The 21529-nt window shown below is 33.6% G+C and overlaps 1 protein-coding gene across 3 annotated transcripts in view; it reads right to left on the bottom strand.

Annotated features, from left to right (window-relative positions):
- MDGA2 (MAM domain containing glycosylphosphatidylinositol anchor 2) overlaps positions 1-21529 on the bottom strand; it is a 782196-nt gene that overhangs the window by 177396 nt on the left and 583271 nt on the right. For all 3 annotated transcript variants that reach the window (XR_005363220.1, XR_005363219.1, XM_038544626.1), the window contains exon 8: positions 6621-6914. Coding sequence is in view for 1 of the 3 variants with exons in the window: in XM_038544626.1 (XP_038400554.1) it covers positions 6621-6914 (294 nt within the window). In the remaining 2 variants the exon portion in view is untranslated. The remainder of the gene's footprint in view (positions 1-6620; positions 6915-21529) is intronic.

The following is a 21529-nucleotide window of genomic DNA, read 5'->3' on the forward strand; positions in this document are numbered from 1 at the left end:
AGACATCACATCTGCGTTCTACACTGAGAAGCTCTTTAGTGAGAGAGAGACTTTCAGTTTTCTCTGACAATTTCCTTAGATGGTTATCTACCCTGCTATCTTCTCTAGAAGAGTGAGGAAACAGGGAGCAAGCAGATTGCCTGAGATGGCAAAAGCAGTTCAGCCAAAGTAAATTCATTCTAAAAAGGCTTCACCCACTTGGGAAGCTCAATTTTCAATATATTCAAGAGTAATATAAAAATAAAATGTTTAAACATATTTGTTTTCAAGGCAGCTCCATTATAATTCCTCATTAAGTCCACTGGGAAATGACGTAAGATATATTTATATGACATATTGACTTGAAGTAGAAAGTCAAGAATTTTATTTTATACAATTTAAATTGTACACCACCTCCTAAGACTATTGTTTCATTCTTCCAAAGAAAAGATCTTAACTTCCTTGGCGGGGGGGGGAGGGGGGGGAGAAAGTAGCATAAATATTAATGTTTTTAGAATATTAGCATTACCTTAGGGCTCAGTTGATTAATATTTCTAATAACTGCTGCAAACAACAAAAAAGCATAGCCATTTAATTCAAATAAAACAGCACTGGAAAATAAATGCTAAGTTCTATTCAATAATCATTAATGTTAAAATATGAAAAACAAATGCTTAAAATATTATATTCTTAGTAAACTTAAAAGTTTTCCCCAACCCACATGCTAATGGAGTATATTAAAAATTCTCCCAGTGAGAAGATGGTGTGAATAATTTCTTACCAAGTAGAGTTTCAGCATTAAACTTTTCCCAAGGATATATCGAAACCCTAGAAATGGATCAGAAGTAAAAAATCTACCAATTTGACAAGTGACTTTTGAGGAAGGCAATGATGAAATAATGACCAATACTTTTCAAAGAAGTATATCATCTAATATATATGTTCAAAACAATGTTTTACTTTGAAGTCCTAACCTTTTTTAAAGATATCTATCTATCTATCTATCTATCTATCTATCTATCTATCTATTTATGAGAGGGAAAGCAAGCACACTCCCTGCCAAGCAGGGAGCCCAATCTGGGCTTGATCTCAGGACCCAGAGATCATGACCTGAGCTGACAGTAGGCGCTTAACTGGCTGAGCCACCCAGGCGTCCCCTAACCTGTCTCGAGTAGACTGAACATAAGACTACCAGGGAGGACCCTTCTCAAATACCAAGAGGCTTTCTAAAGTGGTGGGACTTAGGCAGGACTAGAATAGTGAAAAACAGTTGAGGAATTGGTGGGAACAGAAGGGAGGAGTAAGAGCATCCCTAAAGACTCAATGCTGAATTATCTTGTCTAATAATAGGCTGAGAAAGGATATACTGAATAATATGAAATTAGGAAAGGCATCTGGGTAAGTAGGCTACTGAGCAGGAAGCCCTTTTGTTGTTCTACTAATAAATTAAAATTCTTGTCCATTCATTTATAAATTCCTTTGAATAGCCTTTAACATCTTGCTGTGTAAAGATAAATTGCTCCCTTGTTTCTTCTTTTATTAATAGTTACTTTCTCTCTTGTATTAGCTTTAATCTCTAGTCACACTGTTATTTTCAGAGCAATTTTGCTGTTTTAAAAAAATCCAAAAATTAGTTAGAGTCACTCAATACAGTCATTCTATATATCTTAATACTATAGAAAATTACTCCAGTTGTCTACAAATAATAAGCAAGTAGGTTCCAGTACATTCTGATCTGTATTTAAGGTTTCTTTTCTTTTTTTATAAGGTCCATGATCTTCTTGTTAGTGGCCAAGGACAAACCGCCCCAAGATGGGTCACTTTGGCATGAAGATTATTTTGAATTAAAAAGCAATCCAAACCCAGTAGATTCAGGAAAAACTCTTGACCTTCTCTGTCAATTGCCTACAAAGAATTTAGATAGAGAGCCTTCTCCAGGAAGAGAGCTATCACCATGGATAACTACATTATGCTATAAACTAGACTAGGATAGGCAGGGAGGAACCTAGCAAGGCCTGTTTGACCAAAGTCCTATATGTCCCCTTGTTTCTCAGTAATCTAACAAACATTTGTTGAACAAACATTTACTCTTTGTCATCTTTCTGTGAATTGCATCCCTTCTCTTTTGAGTATCACATTCCTAACCCCTTCTTCTCATTCTGAATGACACAGGTACCTCATTTTGCCTGAGTGTCTCTGGAATTTCCATGTCTGTTGGATACCCTGTATAAATGAAATTAAATTTTATTTTCTCCTATTAATCTGTATTGGAGGCACAACAAATGTGCATATATATAATGAAGCTTTAATAATAAAAGTGACATTCAATGCAGTATATATCTTCTCCAACTGATTTTCAAGAAAGTGTATTTCAAAATATATTCATTTTACTAGAAGATATTACCAGTGCTTTTGAGATGAAACCATTTAAAAAAATAGCTTTTATTAAAATAAAATGTTCTAGTTTATGAAATTAAATTCATAGTACATAATAAATAGACTTATATAATACAAATATAAGAAAAACACCAATAAAGCTTGTGAACTTTAAAAGAAAAAAGGAAAACAACAATTTCCTTTAAGAAGACAATAGGCATATCTTAGTTTCATCTTTTAATATACATAAATATGTATTTGAAAATATTCATGCAATGGCATTTTTATTTAAATAATATTCAATATTCAAATGATCAGTACTCTAATGAGTAAATGAAACATTATTTAATTTTTATTATATTATTACTGTTACTTTGTTAGGAAATTGTTCTAGTTTTGTTCAATAAGCTCTGTACATACTATGATTTTTAAATGATACAGACCAATTAACACATATAACTTTTATTTTCAAAGAATCTATTGTAATAGAATAAAAATGCCTCAAATAAAAATGAACTTGAAAGTGAAAATAATTAATATACAGTTCCAAAAACATAGAGATGAAATTAAATAATAGTTGAAAATTTGATGGCCGGTTATTAAAACTACACTGTACTTCGTAGTTTCACCTAGAAATTTTTTAAAAATTTAGATTAATTTTGTCACTATTTTTCAAACTTTTTTTTTTAAAGATTTTATTTATTTATTCATGAGAGACACAGAGAGGCAGAGACATATGCAGAGGGAGAAGCAGGCTCCCTAATGGCAGCTTGATGCAGGATTCAATTCCAGAACCCTGGGATTGTGCCCTGAGCTGAAGGCAGATGCTCAACCACTGAGCCATCCAGGCGTCCCTATTTTTCAAACTTTTATAATTATATTTGCAACTACCTATCCTGGCCCATATTATTTGTGATAATTGTCAATTTTCATAGTTAAAAATATTATAATATTTTTTTCTTTCCAGGAATGAGCAATGTGCACAGGAACTTAATAATTTGAATTACTTCATTTTGGTGATTTAGCTACTCTTAATAGGATATAGAATGATGTAAAATACCTTGAAGCTTCTGTAACTTGTTAAATCATTCTTTATCTACACCTTTTAAGAAGAAGCAAATTAACTGCAGATAGTAAATAATTCAAAAAGTTTTAGTAAAATGACTGCTTTATAATTTTAATTAAACATTAGGTAACAATAAATCTCATTTGGTAATTTAGAACATTAAAATAAATGGAGTATTCCATCACTTATGGAATATGGATATATATATATATATATATATATAAATATATATATATATTTAGGCATGTACAATCTCATTAAAGTCCTATATACAATTACTTCTAAGCTCCTTTATTCCTTTTGATCAGCTATTGTTTAATTGGACACAGTAAAACTAAACAAGGAAAAATACGTGCCTTAGAAACACCAAGTTTTTGTTTGTTTCTTATTTACTATGATGATCACCTTTTTCGTTCTTTACATTTCAGATCATAAAATTAAATATAAGTACATGTATGTATTATGTAGTGCATGTGTGTGTAAAGTGGACTGTCCCAGAATTTGCCAATGTAATAAATATTATAAGAAAAGAAATCATAATAAAGTGTAGAGTTCAAGTCCTGAAAAAGGTGTTTCATAAATGTTAGAATACTTTTACATCTTCTTCATACACTCAAACACTTTTAGGTGTCATACTCTATGCAACAAGTCCTCAAATACTCGTGAAATCTAAATAATAAAAACCAGGCATGTAATAAGGAAGGAGTATGCAATATATTTATTCTTACTCCACTTATTACCATTCCATTTGTTACCACTTATATTTACTCAATAGAGCTAATGGATAGCTAAATGCAAAATATGTTATGCTGAGAATACAAAATATATGTAAAGCCAAGCTTGTAGCTGCAGTGATGTAACTATTTGCTGAAGATAATATAAACACATGCACATACATATATGCATACGTGTGTGCACATGTATATGAAATAACTTAGTATTTTATATTGATATGGATATTTCCCACACCTAGCATGACTGAGGTTAAGCACAATTATCATATTATCTTCATGATTTTATTTATTTTTATTTTTATTTATTTTAATTTTTATTTATTTATGATAGTCACAGAGAGAGAGAGAGAGGCAGAGACACAGGCAGAGGGAGAAGCAGGCTCCATGCACCGGGAGCCCGACGTGGGATTCGATCCTGGGTCTCCAGGATCGCGCCCTGGGCCAAAGGCAGGCGCTAAACCGCTGCGCCACCCAGGGATCCCCTATCTTCATGATTTTAAGAAATCACTATAAAAATTGAAATGTTTATAATTTTTTTAAAAATCAGAATTCCTGCATTATTCATTACGAAGGAATAAGCCTTAGTTAGACATGCAGGTTGGACTTGCTGGCAGGGATTACGTGCCTAGAAAGTCAACATTTGATTCACTCAGGAATAATCTTGAGTTGTTACCATTTATTTGTACCTGGCAAACCCTCAGACACATAATCAAATTCTTCACAAGAACTGGGAATACATGAAAGGGAGCTTCTTCAAAGACATGATGGCATCCTCACCTGAAACTGGCAAGACTGCTGGAATCCAGCTTTAATTCAAAATTCCCTAGAATCAATGGGTTCCATAACTTTGATTTGAATTGGAGCTTCCCTGAAAAGGTGTGAGCAGAGTGAAACTTGTAGCCCTAATAGCTTTAGGAACTTGGAAGCTTTGTGCCTAATCCAGAGGAAGCATTCCAAACTGTATCAGTTTCCTCTAAGGTCACTGGAAAGTATCTTTTTTTGTTTTTTGAGAATTGAAGAGAAGTTTCTCTTTTTTAATTCTTTTCTTTTCTTTCTTTTTTCTGTCTGGAAGCTGTTTTCACACGACCCTCCGACCCATGAGTTTGTCATAAGTACAAAGACCAGTAGGAAAAAGCAATACTAAAGTGCTGAATAAAACTTGCTATCTAAAAGCTGTGTTGTTTGGAAACAAACAAAGTCATAATCAATTGCCAAGGTATTTGGCAAATATCAGTTTGCAAATTTATAGCACAGATAGCAAACTAGAATCTGTGTTTCTATAGCATGGGGACAAGGAATGGTTAAGCAGTGCCCAGAACCTTGCTCTTCCCCCCACAATTCACATAACTCATTGCAAATGAACTTAATTATCAGTTCCAAACATAATCCTTTCATATTTCAATTATCCTTTCAGATTTAAAGTCAGTTAATTCAGTCTGCCAACATCCTTAAATCTAATATAAAAAGAGACATTTTTGGACTAAATTCTATTTTCCATTTTCTGAGTTACAGAGCCATAGAAAAGAAACAACATCATTGTTTACTGAAGTGTATAGTTTCATCTAATTCATTCATATTCTTAAAGACTTTGCCACCATGTATTTAACAAATTATATATCAATTAAAACTCCCAGTAGCACTATTGGAGTTTGAGCAGATTGTGTTTAGTTTACTTCTCTCTTTTGGCACTATCAGTACCACCTGCCTTCCAAATTACCAGAGCATCCTCTAATAACCCAGCACCAGGGACATCATTAAACTTTTTCTTACATTTATGAATTTAGATACTTTTAATTCTAAAAGCAAATTCAAAGCACATGATATCTACAATTTTTTGTCAGAACTGTAATTTCAATAAAAAGAGTTAAAATCTATTATATTTAACTCTCACAGTTAAACCATTTTCTCTTAATAAAATCAAGCAAAAATTCAGTACGGAATATTTGAATTATTTCTGTTTTACTAGATAATTATGTAACCTACTCTTACAACTTCAGATATGCAAACATAGCATTTCAATGATCAAGTCTCTACAATTTAAGTGAAGGGATGCTTGGAAATAGGTGGATAATTTGGGCAAAGGGCATGCACTTGCCTGAAGTGGAAATAAGAACTGTGAAAACAAAATATTAGGGTAATCTGAATTGGCAATTATTTCCAGTCTCCACTTTGGTTCATTGCACATAGCCAGTTTTTAACCATTAAATGTGTTGATTCTTTGGCATTAACCAACCACAGAATACCATCATAATCATCATACACACACACCGACACTATTCTTTTCTATTAGTACCAGCTCAAGCAATAGGCAGATTTAGGAAAAACTATAGCTTAAATTGTCTAGTGATAATATAGAAACATTTTACCCTAACCCAATCACAAAATCTACTTCATTTCACTAGCAGAATAACTGTATCTTTTCTTCCCTTCCCCTAATGGGACACAAAGAAAAAAAATATACTTACACTGCACAATGAGCTGCACCAAGGCTTCTCTTGGTTTCACATTAAATCCATTGTATTGGCTGGTTTGACATCTGTACATTCCTGACATTTCTCTAGATACATTCACAATCCTCAGTGTTCCGTCATAACTCTCCATTTGCATTGACCCATCAGGCATTGCCACTTCTTTATCCGCTCTAGACCAGAGGATGATGGGCTTAGGTTTTCCAGTTACTTGACACTGCAGTTCTATTGAGTCCCCTTCTCTGGTGACCAGAGGTGATTTTTCCTGTGGAACAGTCAGATTGGGTGGAACTTGAAATGGGAAAAAGAAAATTTTTCAAGGTTAGTATAAACTGGTAAAGCATATTCAAACACAGAAAATCATAAGGAAACAATTTCTGCTGGTTGAAGAAGTGTGACAATTCAGATGACAAAAACAATAGAGACCTGGGAGTAAGTGGCACATACTCTCACTTAAAAGAATTCTGAATTGTTTTCCTACAACTCTCACAAATGAGGTCTTCAAACATTAGCAAAATAGATAAAGCATTAAATTGGAACATAAATGGTCAACATAGAACAATCTACTCAATGACTTGTCATTATCAGCCATTAACTGGGTTTTTAATATCTGCATTTCACAGAAGAGTGATCCTGCTTGCTGAAGGTAGGATTCAGCTTTTCAGTCTTGTTTCCTATGCTGTTATCTCTTTCCCACGGATGCTATAGGAAAGGGATAAGAGACATTATCAACTTAGCTGGCACAGTAAATACCAAATAATAGGAAAAGGAAAAAGAAGAAACTCTGACATAAAACCAGAAGTTTTGACTCTGGTACAGAAACTGTTGCCGAATTGCTAAAGTTTACGGTTTGTTTTCTCCCTAACGGAAATGGAATGGAACAAATGACTTACAAGGCCACACTCTGAGAATCCACTCACGATATTCTTCTTCTTGGACTTTTAATATTTTTTTAACATTTGAATTTCATATAATTTCCTTTTAAGACATTTTGACATAATTGCAAATAGTTTGTCATAATTTGCCTCTATTTCTGTAGAATTAATTTTAAGTAAATACTCCAAAAGATATTCAACAATATAAATATTGTAATTTTTTCAAGTAAAGCTAATTTCTGATTTTACTGAACATGTTTATGAGAGGGTCATCTTACTGGAAATTACTTTACTGTGCTGGAATGCATTTATGTTAGGGTTTAGTGAAAAGCATGAGCCAATAAAAGGCAACTACTATCCAAAGTGTTTTGTTACAAACCATATCACTTGTCCCATTGAAGACTTTTATTTGTTATACAAATATATATGAAATCCATTGTATTTGTGCAATAAAATATCTATCAAAAAAGTATGGCTAACTTTGAATGCCAGAATAACAAGAAATATATGAATAATTCTATCCCTCTGAGAAATGCCATATGCTCCTTTTGGAGGTAATACTGTGTATATGGATAAAAAGTACTGTTTTATTCTCCTTATTAGCATTACTATGTTCCAGTGCCCAGGAACAAAACCAAACATAATTAATTTTTAAATTATTTTTCAACTTAATTGAAATGCTATTGCTCTTATTACACATGGAAAAAATAAATTCAAGTCCAAAATGATAGGAGAGTTAATTATCTGGCTCTTTAAGTATCTTCATGTCTATTTTTTCATTTAATTCCTTACTTCTTATTTTTTTAAAACTAGTTAAGTAATGCATACATCTTAGAAATTAGAAAATATGAAACATTAACCACCACCTTCTTGAAGTAGATACATACATTCCAGAATTTGGCATTAATATATTTTTTAAAATGCTAACATTTAGAAAACCTACATGGTAACTATTTTGATTAAATAGCTAACTTCTGTAAATATAAAAAATAAATGATCTAGTTAAGTAATTTGTTCTTTTTGAAATGAACCATGAGGGAATGATGCAATTCTAAGCAGTACCATGTAGAAGAAGCTGTAATATTTACTCACCCTCTATTAGAAAGCACACAGAATGACAGCAATAACCTCTGCATTTAATATTAATTATGCCCCTACTGTGTGCCAGGCATAATTAGAAGTTTTACATTTTCATTCCCTTGAATCCTAAGGATCGAATATTTAATATTAAAATTTAGCAAGTGAGAACATTGAGAATAAGACAGGATAAATACTTTGATTCAAACAAAAGTCAAATTGAAGCTAATTTATACCAGGTGGCCAACGTTGAAACGTGACCTCTGTAGCAGTCTCCAGTAAACTATGGTGTCTGGAATGAATAGCTTGAGTTAGCACTGGACACCGCCCTCCTCCTGCTCAGGACTGCTGTGCTCCCAGGGATAAATTGGACCGATTTTTATTCTCAGGTAGAAATGTGAAGGGATAAATTACACATATTTTGCAAATGACCATATCTATCTTATATCTTATATATCTATATTTACCTTAAATATAAAAAAAATTTACCTTAAATATATTTTTCTATATATATTAGAATATTTCATATGTATGTCAAAATTGCTTATAAAATACCCAAGCCAAATATATGTCCAAATTCTGATGAATCTTTGTGAAATAAATTAAAATAAATGATAAAAGACTATTTAATGGAGTGCTCTTGTTTGAGATCTTTTTTCCTCATGTTTTCCAAAAACAAGCCATATGACCTTGACCAAGCTTAATTACTCTATTAATTTCTTCATTTTTGAAACTAAGAATTTGTACTTTATAAGCTCCAAGGCTATTAATGTCCTGACTGTAAAAACAAATAATAGAACATGAAGGACAGAATGGTGCTAAATTAAAGTGTTTATTTTCTGAATAGGGAAACAGGATGAATATTCACCTAAATACATTAGACCATTCTAAAAAAAAAAAAAAAAAAAAGATAGTGGACCAGCTATATAAACTTTTTGACTTTTACATGCTACAAAGTTCAAAAACTCCCTTTATAAATTTATGTTATGTTATTTACTAGGAAACATTCTTTCCTACATAATCAAAATTACAGAAATGTAAGCCTCAGTTTTAATCTGGATTAAAATAAAAATAGATTTTTAAAATAAATTAGCCCAATTTTTGCTAAATAGCAAAGTCCAACTGAAAAACAGTTTATTTTCCAACTCTTTTATGAGGCGTTTAAAATCTTGGAATCAGAGTTAATCTTTCTTTGCAATGTTCTTGGTGAAGAAGACCTTATCACTTCTCAAAGTTTTGATAGGCTCCTCCCTCCCTCTCCTCATTACATTTTTCATTCTCCAGAATTCTGCAGTCACCTCTCTTAATTATTACTATAAATTTCCCTGTTAAGAAATCTCATTTTTTTCTCATAGATTTCTCTCTTTTATATGTTGAAAATACAAATTCTAACTTTATCCCAAGGCTTTCAGTCTATGATTGCAGCTTAATTCTATATCCCAAAAGTCTTTCAAATCCCCAAACCTAAGTGCTATTTATTTCTTGACTTAGTTTGGTAGTTAATTTTCAACATACTTCATCTGCTAACTGAAAGCCACTGTTTTCTTTGTTTTATCATTTCCTCTTGCTCACCACTTCCAATCAGCTGCATTGGTTCCTCCATCAAAAATGTCTCCCATATCTGCTTATTTCTTTTCATGGCTATAGGTAGAGTTCTCAGTAAAATCAATCATTTTCTCTTCTTGTGACACCACAATAAGTGGTCCCTGTCACCAGCCTAATTGTTCCAGCCTTCCTGTTACCCTGTCATTAGATTCATCATCTTAAATACAATTTTTCTCCATGCCACTATGAAAATTACAATACTCATTGAGAGTGTTCATCACAATACTGTTTTAACTTGAAAGAACTTAAAACAGCCTGACAGATTCATTAAATAAATCCTGGTGTAGTTACACAATAAAATATGATGCAGCCTTTTGAATGATGATATAATAGACTTTATATTTATTGATAAAGATGCTCATATTGTTAGAAAAGCATCCTCCTGCATAGTATGAAGAGTTATAACCACCATGGTTTAGTGAGTAAAAGATATTACTAAGCACTCTAAACAATAGTGTCAAATTTTTATATTAAAAAAAAAGGCATGCCGATGAATGTTACAAAGGAATTTATTAAAGGGAAGAAAACATAGACTTTATATTGTTAGTATCCAGCACTTTATTTTGCATGTGATAGGAATGTAGAAAAACATGTTATGCTGAATGTACAAATTAAGACAAGAAGGTAATTGTGCACTGATTAAGGGAAGAGCAAGATACATATATGGTAAATCTAGAGGAAAAGAAAATCCAGAAGGAACTATACCAAAACACTAACAGTGGTTCTCTCAGAGTGTGGGATTATTGATGAATTTTATTCCTTGTACATTTCCCTTCCTCTTTCACTCTTCTACAATATATGCAAAGTATATTAGCATCTTACAGACTCCCAGAAGCTTAGGGAAACCTAAAATATTAATGCAACCTATTTTCCAAAGCTCTTCTGATAAAAACTCCATTTTTTAACACAAATAACACAAATGTATCACCTGGGTATGGTAATCTGGGCAACATAGTCTGAAAAACGCTCACTCTTAAAACATTAATTCTTGCAGTTTCACTGACTGGTGAACCTCAGTGCTCTTGAATACGCATTTCTGTCCTATGTTCAGCGGATTTGGCCCTTGCTGACTTCTAGGAGCCCCTGCCTACCTCATGTGTTGAGATTCAGTTCAGATACTACCACTTTTGTCATAACTGCCTACACCTACGCTGGGTTGGTTGCTCACTTGTCCAGGCCACATATTACACTGTGTACTCTTTTGACATGTACTTTTGGTTTACTCTCTATTTTCTCCCACATCTTTTTCCCTAACCGGACATCTCCTTGAAAGCAGTCCCTCAGACTGTATGGAAGCATTCTGTGTCCACAGTGCCCTGCTTCCCTGCTTAGCACAAATCAGGAAGTCATGAAATAACTGAAGAAGGAAGGGAGGGAGAGAGGGTGAAAAGAGTAAGAAGGTGAGATAAAAATCTGTGAATATTAATAGAAATAAATATAATAGACATAAATCATAAATATTTTAAAACAAAAGCAATAAATAATGAGATATAGTACTTCTGTAATTAGTAGCCCATATAAGTAGCAGAATCTTCTGCAAAATAGGTTGTTAGTATAGATTTTAGATGCGGTGTATCTTGAAATGCATGTGGGTGTGTGAGAAAGTTGAGAGTCAAACACGGAGTCTTCTAGCTTTTCTTTTGCCTTTCATTTAAAAATCGGAATAGATAAGTTGTAAAAAAGAAAAAAAAAAAGGAAAGAGAAAAAGGAAAGAGCCAGCTTGAGGACATGCCATTTATCATTTGTCATAATGTTTTTAATCCTTTCTCTAATCAAATAAATTATTTTTTCTTGAAATATTGTCTCCAGGGAAAGCATCAAACTAAGTAGAAAAATTTGAAATGTCTGCACCTTGTGAGATCCACATTTATCCACAGTGTACTCAGTAGAAAACATTTCCTCCTGGTAAAAACACAAAGGTACATTTTATGACATAGATTATACATGCCTTTATTTTGATTTCTCTTATCTGAAATGCTACTGTAGAAGATGCTATAATCAGAGAAACCTGAAAACCATATGACACCAAAGTTTCTCATTCCAAACATAAATAGACAAGTAATTTAAACTGGATTTCTGTCAACATTTCCATTGTATCACAGACTGATATAAAACAAATATAGAAAATTCAAATGTTTTCATTTCTTCATTGAGAAGGAAGCTGAGTAAATTTAATCTTTAGTCATTACTCAGAAAATTACTGGCCTATTTTTCTCAAAAGAATTCAGGGGAAAGTTAGCTCATCTGAACTGTATGAGAAAATATGCTGTCTAGAACAAAGGCATCAGAATCTGCTTATTATGGATTTATTGGTTTAAGACACATGACTATTTATAGTGTACTTTAATCGTAGATATTGAAATAAAAGATATATTTCTTTTAACATAAAAAATACAATTAAGTAATAAGTAGAGTTTTCTCCAGAAGGACAACCAGACTCCCATTTTTTAAGAATCCTAAAATAAGCATGGCATTAATTTAATTATACTTGAATTTTATTTTATTTTTTTATTTTTATTTTTTTTAAGATTTTATTTGTTTATTCATGAGAGACACAAAGAGAGAGAGGCAGAGACAGGCAGAGAGAGAAGCAGGTTCCATGCAGGGAGCCTGACATGGGACTCGATTCCGGGACTCCAGGATCACGCCCTGGGCTGAAGGCAGGCACTAAACTGCTGAGCCACCCAGGCTGCCCTATACTTGAATGTTAGGGAGAAACAGTTTATAACCCTAATGTATGTTTTAAATTAAGATGTTTAATCTATATTTGTTTAAACTATATTTAAAACATAATAGACTTTAAAAAATGTGTTTATAAAAGTGACCCCTAGAGGTCAGAATTCAGTAATTCTCAAACTGACCAAATGTATATAAAGAAATGTAAAAGAGTAAGACTTGAGTAAATACTGAATTTGTAGATATGGCTACTTCAAATGAATCAAATCTTCAAAAATAACATGTGAACATTAAAAATTTACTATAGACTGGTCCTGAGTGCAATCTCTTTTTTGCTGACTCATCACAGATTATCTTCTTGTAACCATGAGACAGGCACAAGGATATATCCAAATTTTGAAGTTTTGAAAAAAAAACAAAAAATAACTTTACATGGATGTAAAGAATGAAATAGTTGGTGATTGCAATAATTATTGATTGTATATCAGTGATGATTTCTCATAATGGATTTATGGATAAGCAAGATGAACCATTAGGTTAGTGAATTTGTCAGCATGCTTATTGTAACTACTCATTTCTCTCCACTCAAAAAAGCATATTTAATATAAATGAGAATAATATCATTACTCATATTTTAAGAATTCCAGGCATTAATATTTGAAAATTCTAATCTAATCTAAACCTCACATCTGATAATAACACACAACTAAGGAGTGGGAATAACTGTCTTAAGACAGGAAATACATAAGAACGCGATGTTCTGTGGCCACTAGAATATTCACATGACTATATAAGGGAAATTTGAGAATTTCCTTCAACTTAAAAATAATTTCAATCCAAGCCACCAAAGTACTTTTTAAACTAATACGCTTGACCCATTTTCTTAATTAATAGGTGTCAATTAAAATATTTAGTAAGGTGTGTTTAAAAGATTTCCAAGGTGACAAAGGAAATCCAGCATGCTAAAGACTTCTCCCTTATGAATGGACTTGCCGATATTTGCTTCCTTTGAGCGACCAAGACTGCTAACACAAAATGTTTGATGAAAGACAGCAACACTTTATAGCACATTTCTCATGAAAGGAATAAAAATCCTCCACAGATACTTCTTAGTTCCTATTTTGTAAAATCATAGAGATAGATAATAGGGTGAATTATGTGATAGGAAGCACATACAATGTTTTTATAGTAGTTTTAAAATATGCAGAACTTCTCTGAACCATAGGTCAATATAATGTGTAATGCAATATAAACATATTGAATGTTGTGCTTCTTTCTGGATTATATTCCCTCTTATAAATTAATTATTAAAATTTAATTAATGTCTCTCCTCCTAAAAAGTTCTTCCCATTTCTGCATTAATCTTTAGTAAAAATCTTGTCATTCCACCATTCAAATATCTTAAATAGTTTTTGTGTTCTAGGCTAGAGGTCTAAATCCCATTGCTTGTTTTCCCCTTATCTGCCAAACTTTATTAGGCTACAATGCTTCTGTGAAAATTCTCTACTCAATTGAGGCAGGTCTTTGGGTTCTCTTAACATGTTTGGCTCATTCCCTTCCTTCCTTCTCTCCAGAAATTACTTTACTTTCATAATACCCATCCAATCATTACCCATTGTTTTAAGGCCCAATTTAATTTATCCAGTTCCCTTAAGTCTTTTTGAATTCTGCATCTTGTTTTTTTAAAGATTTTATTTATTTATTCATGAGAGACATAGAGAGAGGCAGAGACATAGGCAGAGGGAGAAGCAGGCTCCTCACAGGTTGCCTGATGTGGGACTTGATCCCCTAACCAGGATCATGCCCTAAACCAAAGGCAGGCAGACGCTCAACCACTGAGTCACTCAGGTGTCCCATATTCTGTATCTTTTATTTATACCCCATGTCTCTGATCACAGCATTATCTAATTTATTCTACAGATACCAAGATAAAATGCTCTCTCCTTTACAAATATAGCTCAAGTGTCCTGAGGTCAGCAACAGTTTAAAGATGTTATTTATTTATGACAGACAAGGGGCGGGGGAGAGGGAGAAGGAGAGAGAGAGAGAGAGGCAGAAGAGACACAGGCAGAGCGAGAAGCAGGCTCCACACAAGGAGCCTGACGTGGGACTTGATTCCAGGTCTCCAGGGTCACACCCTGGTCCAAAGGTGGCGCTAAACCGCTGGGCCACCTGGGCTGCCCAGCACCAGGTTTTATCTACTTTTTTGGTAGCTGACACATCATGTGATGTTTTAAAGTGCTTGATAAATTCTTGACTGATGAATGGAGCACCAATTCAGAAATGGGAAGAACTTATTAAGAAGACAAAGTAAGGAAACTATTGATGAATAATCACCTCTTGATTATCCAAGACTTAATTATAAAGTATATGAATCTCATTATTCACACGTGAACTCTTTCTATTTTTAATTTAAAAAACCACACACACACACACAAAAAAACAATTGGTTTCTATAAAGTTAGAAATTCTACTAGATTTTAATTTGGTCACAGTAATGATACAAGGAGTAAAATATCAGAAGCATTTGGTAGTACTGAGTAATTTGTCCATGCTATGGCTTTCCTTTATTAGCAGTAAAGAAGAGGCTATTTGGCTCTACAACAGAATGTCCATGGGGACCCATATTCTGAGACTTGTATTACTTATAGTCTTGTGGGTAAATCATATATGAAACAGACACTTATTTTTAAACATTCCCTTACACCAGATGGTAAGCCTACTGTTTTTGTCCATGATATGAATACGTATAAATACTTACCCTATCACACACTGTAAATAAAATAAAACTCCTTTTTTTGGGGGGGCACTGACATGCAAATTTTTTTTTTACTGACTCACCTATAAGTTAGGAGATGCAAATAAAACAGAATTGACAATATATTGCAAATCTAGCGATAGAACAGGAAATAAAAACACATATTAAAAACAGACATGAGATTGAAATGCCAGGGCATTTGCATTTAGAAATTCTAAGGGGAAATGTACATGCATACAGTCACACATATACATTACTTATTTTTGAAAGACTTGTAGAAAATCTTGTTACAATGGCAATGTTAGTTATTTGAAACATATGGGGAGAGGCAGGATCTTGGAGGGTAGCAACTCTGGAGGGTTTAATATTGGAAGATGGAGGACATGCAGTGCCATTCAATCAGGAAAACAACTTTGGCAGGCAACAGTGTGGCTGTTCCAACTTCCCTCTCCCAGCAGGTGTTGCTATGGCACAAGAATAGTCTCTGAGGGATTCAATAGAACACGAAGTGTAAGATGAAAGAACAAAATAGAAAATCATTCTCTAAGTGGCATTCATATTTTCCCTGCTACACAAGCTACAAGGCCAGTTGCAAAGAAACACAGGTTCCATTCTTGCAGCCTCATAAATACATAAGTGAATGGGGACTTAAGTTAAGATTGCTTATGTAGCATTTGGTTAAATGTACTTTTTCAAGTATCTTGCATTGTTAGGATCTTCATGTAATATGCTTTTCTAACATGAGCTTATAATAAAATATCTTCTAGAATCATTAAGGTAAGTCTGTATCAAGAGAATTTTGGGGGCTCCTGGGTGGCTCAGTCAGTTAAGTGTCTACCTCAGGCTCAGGTCAGAATCCCAGGATCCTGGGAAAAAAGCCCCAAGTTGGGCTCCCTTCTCAGACATGAGGAGCCTGTTTCTCCCACTTCCCTCAACCACTCCTCCTGCTTATTCTCTTTCAAATAAATAAATAAAATCTGATAGAGAGAGAGGGAGAGAGAAAGAGAATTTTCTACTCCCCTCTTTGGAAGAAGATATGAAAGCATATCTCTTTTTTTTTTTTTTTTAACTTCCCTTCCCTGATTTACAGTATGTGTTTCTCAAGCACTGAAATATAGAAATGACTGGTCACTGATTAAGTACGTAAAAGTCTCTTACATAGAAAACTTTAAAAAAAATAATTAAAAAAAAAAAAACAGAAGTAAGATAGTTCTGCTTGCTAGTCATTCAAATAATGCTAAAATTTTAGCAAGTTAGGAATCTGGACCAGACTGAGAATGTTGGAAGAGATATGGACTGCAAAAGAAGCACTTATTTTTAATGTAATAAGAAGGGAGGTATTCCCTTTTTTTTTTTAAAGATTTTATTTATGTATTCATGAGAGACACAGAGAGAGAGAGAGAGGCAGAGACATAGGCAAAGGGAGAAGCAGGCTCCACGCAGGGAGCCCGACGCAGAACTCGATCCATGGACTCCAGGATCACGCCCTGGGCTGAAGGCAGGCGCTAAACCGCTGAGCCATCCAGGGATCCCCAAAGGGAGGTATTCTATAAGATTTAAAATATCAAATAAAGTGCTAAAATATGACTAAGTTATTTAATAAAGAGATAATCTATAACCATTTCCGGGAAATAGGGAATTACTTCTTTAATTTAACTTTCTATTATTCAAATTCCATTTCATTTTTTCGTAGGTATTTTTTTAAATAATGCAGAGTAAAGCTAGAAAATGACAGTTATTTGGGTATAAGCAATCAATTAAGAATTATAACTTTAAAAGTTGAATACTACATTCTAAACATCTATTATAGAAACTAAAAATAATAAGCAGAAGAGAAAGATCACCAATTTCCTGCAATACTTATATTCAATAACGTATTTGTGTCCTTGCTTCCTTGCTCTTAAAATCATTTATCCAAATACATTTCTATGTGTGTGTAAATGCACTATCCCTTAAATCAGTAGCAAACATCCTGGGAATAACAAAAGGAGGACTGCATATATGAAAACTTACATGTTGTTTTAGAGCTAACACCGATTCATTTTAACACATCTTTTAGAGCCATTTCAATAGATAAATATCCTTAAGACTAAGGGCAGAAGAGATAAATTAGGCCATTCACTACTTTCAAAAAATTCACTATGGATTATGGAAATGGATAAATAGGGAGGATTATTTGTAGCAGTAATTGCACATAATTATTTTTAATTCAGAAGGCCCTTTTTAATAGACGTAGAGAATCTAGAAGAGTTGTAAGTGTAAGAGATTAGAAATTTTACTTGGGCTCAACCGAGCCCATCTCCCAGCTGTGCAATTTTATGTCACCTTAATCTGCTTCCTTAATCTGCATACAAGGCTGATGAAAAGGAGAATTTAATGATAATTTAAAGATACAACAGTATAATGCACATTAGAATATCCTCTGCACTTGGAACTGTGTAATATACTTATAGAGAGCAAAGTTCATGTCTAGCAGCCTAAATTTAGATCCCAGCTCTACCATCTAGTAGGTGCATAACCTTGGGAAAGTTCTGTAACCTAGGTTTCTCAGTTTACTCTATATAAAGTGAGCATAATAGTAGTAGCTTCACATTTCATAGGACTAAACAATAAAGCATACATAAAGTATTAAGCACAAGGTCTAGCACTGAGTAAACAATACATTTCTTATAATTGCCTTTCATTGGTGTAATATCAATGTATTTTATTGTTATACATATATTTCTACTGAAGGCAAAGGTCTTGCTTTATCCATACCCATGATGTCTCAAGTATTGAAAGTGGGTATACCCAGGGTTAAAGAAATATTATAAAACTATATATGTATATATACATAATATACATGTATATATATATATATATATAAATTACAAATGTATAAATAAATCACATTGCCATTGTCAGTTGTTTTGTAGACATACATGCATTTTTTTTCTGGAAAAGATCAAGACCATCAGATATATATTCATTTCAGACAAAAACATTTTTGAAGATGATAACATGTTGGAAAGGACAAGAATGAACTTCTAAAAATTTGAATACAAGTATCCCCCACTGCCATCTAAGGAAAGAAGGTCGCCAATTTCTATCATTAGACATAATAATTTGATATGTGTGTTTGGATATTATCCTAAAATGGCACATAATACAGATATCCCAGCTCTCGTTCTGCTTCTATCAAGTAAAGAGGTTTAGACATTCCTAAATACATCTATTCCTCCATTTTGAGGATGACAAAATGTCAGTGCTATCCATTATCACAAAGGTCAGGGTGTTGCCGTGAAAACCAGGGAACGGTAAGTAAAAAGGAGCTGTCTCATCATGTTAATTATGTGATTGCTTTCCTGTGGATGAAAGAATATGATAAGCTATAAATTATATATCAAATGCATTTTATGAAAGCATAGCAAAAGAGAGATGCTTTCAAGCAATCCACAATTTATTTTACTTTCTAGAGCAACTGTTGCTCACAGTGGTAAACTCTTCAATGCAGAATGGCTGGAAAAATCAATTTGCTTCTATAATAAAAAGGCCATTTGTCTACTTGTAGAATCCACGTGACATTGTTAGGCCCTTTATAAATGATCACTCTGGACAATGCCTGTGGTTTACGAATTCCCTAATTATGCCACTGATTGTGTATCACTGAATATGCCTTATCCTGTGGAAATAGACACTACTGCCATTTTAATAAACATTTTGACATAAAATGAGGCTGGCTGTTTCACGCTTTGTCAAGAGCAAAATGAAACAACCAGTGAACACAATGTTCCATCAACAGATCAAGGCCACATGTTCTTTAGGGCAAATGAGGTTTAATTAACAGATCTGTTAGTAGGAAATGAACTGGTCAATTAAAAAATAGGAGGAGGGTTTTCTTTTATAACACATGAACACTTTATTAACAAATACTCTACCAATGCATGATTGCATTTTATTATCCCTTCTGTCAGTCTGTAGAAGTATAGAAGGATACAATAAAAACATGAGCCTAATTTTAAAACCACATAAAAACTCATATAATGCCATTGATTGGAATGATACATAACTCATTCTGGGCTAATACATGAGTGTGAATAGAGTTTATTGGAATTTTATTAATATGGTTTTATGTTGCATTTTATTCCTAAGCAAGGGTATTTCTGCTTAAATGTCAACTAAGTATTTTTTTGTTTACAAATATTATTTAGACAGACTTGGTGAAAGTGGACTACTTATATTTCATGTATAGTGGACTGTAATTCATACTATGTGCCTTTTAGATGCAGACATTTGAGCTACCTGTCATTTTATTATTTCTACTTCATATATTTAAATTACCAGTACATTTCATACTGTGCATAGAAACTTTCTTTAAAGTGCAATGATATGTGCTTCACATTTCACATCTTTTCAATCTAGTTGCCACTGATCGAACATCTCTAGAATCTGGGAAATTCTGATTTATTTGCCTGTTGCATACGTGAGGGCAGTCCAGAAGTGTTCTACAATGTTCCTGCAAACAACTGTCACGCCTCCATTTCTAAAGATTTCAGTCCTGGTCCTAAGCTGCTTCATAGGCTGACTTTCACCCAAAAGGTTTTCTTGGGCCTCAAATGAAAGCAGACATGATATGATTTGAGAATTCTGAGATGAGTTCACTTATCAAAAATACATTTCTCACAGTTTACCTTGGGAGCCTGAAATCTCATTACAAGTGTACATTCCACTGAGAGGTTGTGTGTTTTCTATAAAGGACCAGAGTTCTGCAGCCAGAAATGACCTATGTTCAAGAAGTTACTGTTCTACTCAGAAACTCTGAGGCCTGCTATAGTTACTTTTGCTTTCTAAAGCTCAAATTTCTAATCTGTAAAATGGGTATAATCACAGTAGTATCTACTTCAAATAGTGTTTTGAAGATTCAGTGAAGTATTAATTTTAAAGTGTTTAGCTGAGGGGTGCCTGGGTGGCTCAGTTGGTTAAGTGTCTGACTTCATCTTAGGTCATGAACTCAGGGTCCTGGTGTTGAGCCCCACGTCAAGCCCGGGAGGGAGCTCCCCTGCTCAGCTCAGTGGGAACTCTGCTTGTCTCTCACCCTTTGCCCCTGTTCATGCTATCTCTCCCTCTTTTTCTCTCTCTCCCAAATAAATAAATAAAAATCTTAAAAAAATAAATGCTTAGCCTAGCAACTGGAATATAATAAACATTCCAAACATCTTAGATTATTGTTATGTTATGCAGTCTATAATTTACTTTGAATCTTCAGCATATGGTAATGCTTTGTTTCTTAAATTTTGTGTAGTTATATAACATGTGTTCACTTTCTAGGCTACATGCTTATATTTCATGCATTTGTCTGTGCTTTTGTTATGCTGCAATTTTTTTAAGTGCTTTACTATAGACAATGTGATCTATGTTTGTGTGCTTTAAGCTTTAATGTATATTCAGGGGTTACTGTTAATATTTAAAGTATGCCACTTTGATACCAGATGCGGTTAAGTAGTATTTTAAAGACCCAAACCCAGGGCTCCTGGGTGGCTCATTCAGTTAAGCGTCTGCCTTTGGCTCAGGTCTTTATCCCAGGATCCTGGGACTGATCCCCTGTCAGGCACCCTGCTTCTCTCTCTCTCCCTGTTCCTCCCCCATCTCATGCTCTCTCTCTCTCTCAAATAAATAAAATCTTAAAATAAATAAATAAACAAAAATAAAGACCCAAACCCTGGGTGGGTCCACTCTTCTCAGGCAGATAGGATAAGTGTAACTATGTTGAGCTGCACAAGAGGATTTTTAACCTAGCATAACATTGAAAGTGGTCTTCTTTGGTGAAATGAATACTGTTCAAGCTATGTGCCTCAGTTAGAATAGGGTAGGGCCGGCTCTGCTTTTGTGACTGGAATATAAGACTGGTAAATGGAATGTAACATCCTAATACTCTT

Source organism: Canis lupus, chromosome 8 (genome assembly GCF_011100685.1).
Source record: "Canis lupus familiaris isolate Mischka breed German Shepherd chromosome 8, alternate assembly UU_Cfam_GSD_1.0, whole genome shotgun sequence".
Classification (NCBI taxonomy): Eukaryota; Metazoa; Chordata; class Mammalia; order Carnivora; family Canidae; genus Canis; species Canis lupus.